At 42.4% G+C, this 6,979-nt stretch overlaps 1 protein-coding gene across 1 annotated transcript in view; it reads right to left on the bottom strand.

Moving 5' to 3' along the window:
• Window positions 1-308: 308 nt before the first annotated feature.
• LOC115158082 (microtubule-associated protein 1B) overlaps window positions 309-6,979 on the bottom strand; it is a 43,291-nt gene continuing 36,620 nt past the window's right edge. Inside the window, exons 6-7 of the mRNA XM_029706588.1 lie at window positions 3,977-4,200; window positions 309-3,862 (exon numbers count right to left, since the gene is read on the bottom strand). Coding sequence (XP_029562448.1) covers window positions 3,707-3,862; window positions 3,977-4,200 — 380 coding nt within the window. The 3' untranslated portion in view covers window positions 309-3,706. The remainder of the gene's footprint in view (window positions 3,863-3,976; window positions 4,201-6,979) is intronic.

Below are 6,979 nucleotides of genomic sequence, written 5' to 3'. Positions count from 1 at the left end.
ACTGACGCAGTGGACTGTGAAAGGGATCAGAAGGTCACAGGTTTTTATTTTATTTTACCTTTATTTAACTAGGCAAGTCAGTTAAGAACAAAATTCTTATTTTCAATGACAGCCTATGAACAGTGGGTTAACTGCCTTGTTCAGGGGCAGAACAACAGATTTTTACCTTGTCAGCTCGGGGATTTGATCTTGCAACCTTTCGGTTACAAGTCCAACGCTCTAACCACTAGGCTACCTGCCGCCCCAAGGTCACAGGTTCCAATCTTGAAAGTTGAAAGTCAGGGAAACACCAATTAAGCACACACACATTTATAAAAGGGGTATATGTATTGAAAAAGAGAAAAAACTCAAATTAGTGTTTCAATACTGAATCAATCCACCCTGTCATTATTCATGTAACCACCACACTCACGTGACACCGCTGAAACAGTCTAATGACATTTGTACAGACATTCATAGCGTTTCCTGGGTGAATTCCAGACACTTGCAAGGGATGTGTGAACCACCAACAGGTTATGTAAATAGACAAACATACATGTATAGGTGCAAGGGAAAAGAGGTGTGTGTAAGTATGAAAAATATAGCACCAAAAACTGAAATATAAAGGCTTTAAAGAAACGATATACCATCTCCCAAAATGTGCTGTTCAATTCGGTTGCCAAAAACCAATAGAACATATTAATCTCAATGGGTTTAGTTATGTTGCGGCGTGATTTACAGATATGAACACCTATGTTCATGCAAAGTGCTACGGTCACTTTTAAGTTGTGACTGAAGCGCAGGGGTGCCTCAGATTTCGACAAGAGGTTTCTCATTCACTGAGTTTTATTAGAATGGGGCAGGGATGGAAACAGAGAAACACAGGACTATTCTTTAGATTTTTTTGTTTTGTTTTTTAAGAGCATCATTTCTATTGATTCCAATGAGCCAAATATACCACTGAACATGGCTTTCAAAATATTGAGACAAGGAGGGAGAATCAATAGGTGGTAGTAGACATTCTGGGACACGGCTTTGAGAACAAAGCCAAGTCATGTTATGAACAGCAGCGGGCGTAAGAGACACACCATATCCAAACCAATGCATTGAGTCCAGAATCTGATATATTGAATGTTGGTGATATATGGTGCACACAAATACAGACATGATGGATTGTCAAAAGTTAAGATTAGTACGAGATATTACTTAACTCCACTAGTGTGAAATAGCGATCCAAATAAGTGATCAGTGTCATGCAATCCACGTTCAATCCTTTTTGCTCAGACTTATAGCTAGTACCAAAAAAACATGCTGCCGTTTCACAATCTTCCATGTGACAACGTGAGCTCGGTTCCACTTAGTCTGTCTGGCCATTGGCTAATGATATCATGCGAGTAGGCTGTTGCTCAAATGACAGTAAGTGATAAAGTAGCCACACCACATGATTGATATACAGAAAACATTTTTCTGGATGAAATAATTCGAATTATATGTGGCTGAACACACCCTTTTCACATGATATTTTCAAATGTACAAGGTTCTCTCAAAGAGCCATGGCATTTAATTCAATTCAAAGTTGATTTTAACTTGTGAGAACTGCATGCTTGTACAACTCGGCATGGCCCAAAAAATATAATTTCAAGCGTAGTAAAAAAAAAAGTACATTTCTCTAAGAATAACAGTTATTTAACCCAAGTGAAAAGAAAGTTTAAAATCCTTTCATATCCCTTCTCCTTGAATAAAATGAAAATATCCTTTGTAACAAAGAGCAATATAACACAACGAGTGCTTGGTCTGCAAGCAAAGTGGTGGGCATGGTAGTGCAAGCAGTGCTGGCATGCATTTGGACTCAATCTGCTTTGATAGGAGGCTAAAAGCGTCGACATTCACAGATAACGTAATTTACATTCGACTGCAATTAAACAGAAACACAAGCGATTGCTGATATAACTGACTTTCCGTTCTTGTTAAAAATCTTATGTTTAGCATTTACTTTAGTTCACTTAGGCACAATAATAACCACTCTGTGATAAATGGAATGTACTGTCTTGCAAAGTATTGCTAATGACTTCCCCATTCGCATCTCTCATTTTGTGAATCCCTCTTCAGTGAAGCTTACCCTCTGGCGCGTGTGACATTCAGTGGTCCCGTTGATATGGCATATTTAAGAAACAAGGCCCGAGGAGGTGTGGTATATGGCTAATATACTACGGCTAAGGGCTGTTCTTACGCACGACGAAACACAGAGTGCCTGGATACAGCCCTTAGCTGTAGTATATTGGCCTAATACTAAAAAACCCAGAGGTGCCTTAATGCTATTATAAACTGGTTACCAATGTAATTAGAACAGCAAAACTATTTTTGGGGTCATACCTATGGTATTCGGTCTGATATACCACGGCTTTCGGAAAATCAGCATTCAGGACTCAACCCTCCCAGTTTATAATTACAATTAGAGGATGGTGACATCATGCAGCTTCTCTATGATAAAAACAATTCTGCTCTTGAAGAGGGACTCAAATAGAGGTTTGGATACAGTTGGTGTATTAGTGTGGAAATATACTGTACTGTTAACACTTCATTCAAAGTGCATTTTTTCATGAAATAACTATTCGGGTACTAAAACTGTAATTCAGTCATGTGAGTTGGTACATAAATGACTCAATTGTCTACTGCCTTCTATCTAAAACTACTTATGAGTATTTCTTTTTAGTACAAATTATTACCTAGTATTTACCAAGCTATTTCATTTAAAAAGACACTGTCAAAAGTGTTTCCCGCAGTATGTGCTCTAGATAAAGGGTTAAAGTGACTGATATGAATGTTACACAAAAATACTGCACATTTCATGATTTCTTCAAACATGGACTTCATTATTTTACCAACGTCAGTGTAATCCTTCTGTTCACATGCATGCCATTACCTTCCAAGACATTGGCGAGCTCCTTATAATGTTCATAGACTGTCTATGAAACTCAAAATGGGATGTAGAAACATGTCGTCGTCCTTCAGTAAGTGCTGAGGTCTCTGCATGTCTACATGTGCACCAGGAGACAACAAAGGCCCCATCTTCACCTCCTCTCACACACCCTCTGCCTTTTTTCGTTTTTGACGGACATCCTATTCTATTTTAACACTGATTCTCTCACTGCGGTCCCCTTGTCTGTGGAAATTGATAACTGTGCAAATGGGTGCAGGGCTAAATATACCTATGAAATGCTATACGGATTAAATGATTCATCGTTGAAGGAAGAACTCAGGAGTTCAGCCCCAAGGAGGCAGAGGGTTTCCTACAGCTGTCGACTAGTTTTCTCTGGGCTGTTGCGGATTTGGATCACAACTACCTGGCTGCTGATAAGTGTGAGGAACTTCGATTAGTATTGCCAGTCTTCTAAGTCCACCTTACCTAGCATTCATAATGAACGACCTTTCTTCATGTTGGTAGACCAAAGACTCTTGGACATCTTCATGTTCTGCCTTCATTTCCATGGTATAGATGTACCCAGGCAAAGATGGGAGTGCTTGCTGGAGTCCGCTCTATATTAATAAGACTGAAAGGAGGAGAAAAGCCTGCTAATCCACCAGGCTATACTTGATGCATGCTAGGGTGGGAAATCGTCAGTATAGAGGGGGGAAACGAGTCCATCACAGTTTAAGAGAAGATAAAGTGAGGGAGATACTTTGGTGGATAAGAGTGCAGGGATCTGAAGATTCGGCTTGTTCTCTCTCAGAACTCCACTTTACAGGCAGGGAAGGTCTCCTCTTGCATGGCCACAGTGCTGTTGCTGCCCAGCACGGTAATGCCCAGCTCCCCCTGCCTCTCGTGGGTCTCCTGGTACCACTCATGCATCGTCAGTGAGTCAAAAGTGGGGATCAGGGTCACCTGAGAGTGGAAAGGTAGACGGTAAATAAAAATGAGAGCATGAGTACATAGAAGTAGAAAGACTTTTGTTGACGTACTACAAATACGGAAAATGAGAAATAAGAGCAGGGTGACCTGCACATCGGGCCAGGCCGTCTTCCCCTCCAGTAGGGCATCAAGAATAGGTCTCATGACAGACTCCTTCAGGTGCTCATTGCCACTGACGATGTAGCAGGAGGAGCGCAGGCGGCGGAAGAACTCCACGTCAATGGTGGTAGAGGCACAACCAGATGGGAGATAAGCCAGGTCCAAATAAACTGGGGCCCCTCCAACTGCACTGGCCTTATTGCCCACAGAACCTGTAGGACACAAAGCAGAGTTAGGCATAAAACACAATGTACACAGACTGACCAGGTGAAAGCTATGATCCCTTATTGATGTCACTTGTTAAATCCACTTCAATCAGTGTACGAGAAAGCTGTTCATTGACTACAGCTAGGCGTTCAACACCATCGTACCATCCAAGCTCATCATTAAGCTGGAGGCCCTGGGCCTCAACCCTGCACTGTGCAATCGGGTCCTGGACTTTGACGGGCCGCCACCCCAGGTGGGTAAGGTAGGAAACAACATCTCCACTTTGCTGACCCTCAACACTGGGGCCCCACAAGGGTGCGTGCTCAGCCCCCTCCTGTACTTCCTGTTCACCTATGACTGCGTGGCCATGCACGCCTCCAACTCAATCATCAAGTTTGCAGACGACACAACAGTAGTGGGCTTGACTACCAACAATGACGAGAGTCTACAGGGAAGAGGTGAGGGCATTCGGAGTGTGGTGTCAGGAAAACAACCTTTCCCTCAACGTCAATAATACAAAGGAGATGATTGTGGACTTTAGGAAACAGAGGGAGCACCCCCCCATCCACATAGAAGGGACAATAGTGGAGAAGGTGGAAAGTTAAGTTCCTCTGCGTACACGTCACAGACAAACTGAAACGGTCCACCAAACATAGACAGTTTGGTGAAGGCGCAACAGCGCCTCTTCAACCTCAGGAGGCTGAATAAATTTGGCTTGTCACCTAAAACCCTGACAAACTTTTACAGATGCACAATTGAGAGCATCCTGTCAGGCTGTATCACTGCCTAGTACAGCTACTGCACAGCCCTCAACCATAAGGCTCTCCAGAGGGTGGTGCGGTCTGCACAACCCATCACCGCGGGCAAACTATCTGCCCTCCAGGACACTTACATTACCCGATGTCACAGAAAGGCCAAAAAGATCATCAAGGACAACAATCACCCGAGCCACTGACTGTTCACCCCGCTACCATCCAGAAGGCAAAGTCAGTACAGGTGCATCAAAGCTGGGACAGAGAGACTGAAAAACAGCTTCTATCTCAAGGCCATCAGACTGTTAAACAGCCATCACTAGCACAGAGGCTGCAGCCTACATAGAGACTCAGTAGTTACTTTAATCAATTTCACTTTAATAATGTTTACATATCTTACATTACTCATCTCATATGTATATACTGTATCTTATACCACTTATTGCATCTTGCCTATGCCGCTCGGCCATTGCTTATCCATATATTTATACATTCTTATTTCATCCCTTGAGATTTGTGTGTATTAGGTAGTTGTTGGGGAATTGTTAGATTACTTGTTAGATATTACTGCACTGTCGGAACGAGAAGCACAAGCATTTCGCTACACTCGCATTAACATCTGCTAACCATGTGTATGTGACAAATAAAATTTGATTTGATGAAGGGGAGGAGACCGGTTAAAGAAGGATTTTTAAGCCTTGAGAGACATGGATTGTGTATGTGTGCCATTAAGAGGGTGAATAGGCAAAACAAAAGATTTAAGCGCCTTTGAATGGGGTATAGTACTAGGTGCCAGGAGCACCGGTTTGTGTCTAGAACTGCAACGCTGTTGGGTTTTTCATGCTCAACAGTTTCCTGTGTATCAACAATGGACTACCCCCCAAAGGACATCCAACCAACTTGACAACTGTGGGAAGCATTGGAGACATCATGGGCCAGCATCCCTGTGGAACGCTTTCGACACCTTGTAGAGTCCATGCCCTGACGAATTGAGGCTGTTCTGAGGGCAGAAGGAGGGTGAGGGGGGCAACTCAATATGTGACCGACCGGCTCGATTGTCTTATGTAGCAAAATTTGTAATGGATAAAAGTAAAACAATCAGAGCTAGAAAATGGTATATCATACACTGCAGTTGAGGAACAATGGAAAAGTAATTCTGCATTGAAAGTTGATAAACTTGTTACCTCACTTTTGAGAAAATGGCCCTTGAATGTTTTGGTACAACTACTGGAGAGCTCTTCTTTGTCAACACCCATTCAGCATCATTCACACCCTCTTAAGCTTTAGCCCCACCCATCTTCTTAAGGATTCCCATGTGAGGCCATCTACAAAACAACCAAAGACTTCAAAACAATTGCTGGTTTATACTACATGTGTGTTGGAACATTTTATCTGGAGTGCCAGTGTTTTTTATTTAACCTTTATTTAACTAGTCAAGTCAGTTAAGAACAAACTCTTATTTACAATGACGGCCTACCGGGGAACAGCGGGTTAACTGCCTTGTTCAGGGGCAGAACGACAGATTTTTACCTAGTCAGTTTAGGGATTCGATCCAGCAACCGTTCAGTTACTGGCCCAACGCTCTAACCACTAGGCTACCTGCCAGGTTCAAAGCTGTTTAGCTAACATTAGGCTATAACTAGCAATACAAATGGCTCTGAGATACGAATAATATTACTACACAGATGATACACCTAATGTTAGCTAGCGAGCCAGCCAATGGTTGCCATTAGTTTGAAGATGTAATCCGGAGACAGGTGCTTTATACAACAGCCTTCTGTGTTCTCTTTTCGACTACGTCTGCAATCAAACGGCAGAATTTTCTCCATCACCTTAGCTATTATACTCCAATTCCACTCATTTCAAAACTTGGTCCTCCAGAAAGTGAAGAGCAACACTTACGCAGTTCTACTATGTGATATCGTCCAAAAAAAGACATGTTAAAAAGGATTACCTACACATACTTACCAGCTCATGTTATAGACAGAAGTGTACTACATGGCAGACCAATCCGAACTCATCTCTCGGCTGT

The sequence above is a fragment of the Salmo trutta genome, chromosome 22, assembly GCF_901001165.1.
Source record: "Salmo trutta chromosome 22, fSalTru1.1, whole genome shotgun sequence".
Taxonomy (NCBI): domain Eukaryota; kingdom Metazoa; phylum Chordata; class Actinopteri; order Salmoniformes; family Salmonidae; genus Salmo; species Salmo trutta.
Note: the sequence above shows the minus strand (reverse complement) of the source record. Positions and strands in the feature narration are given on the sequence as shown.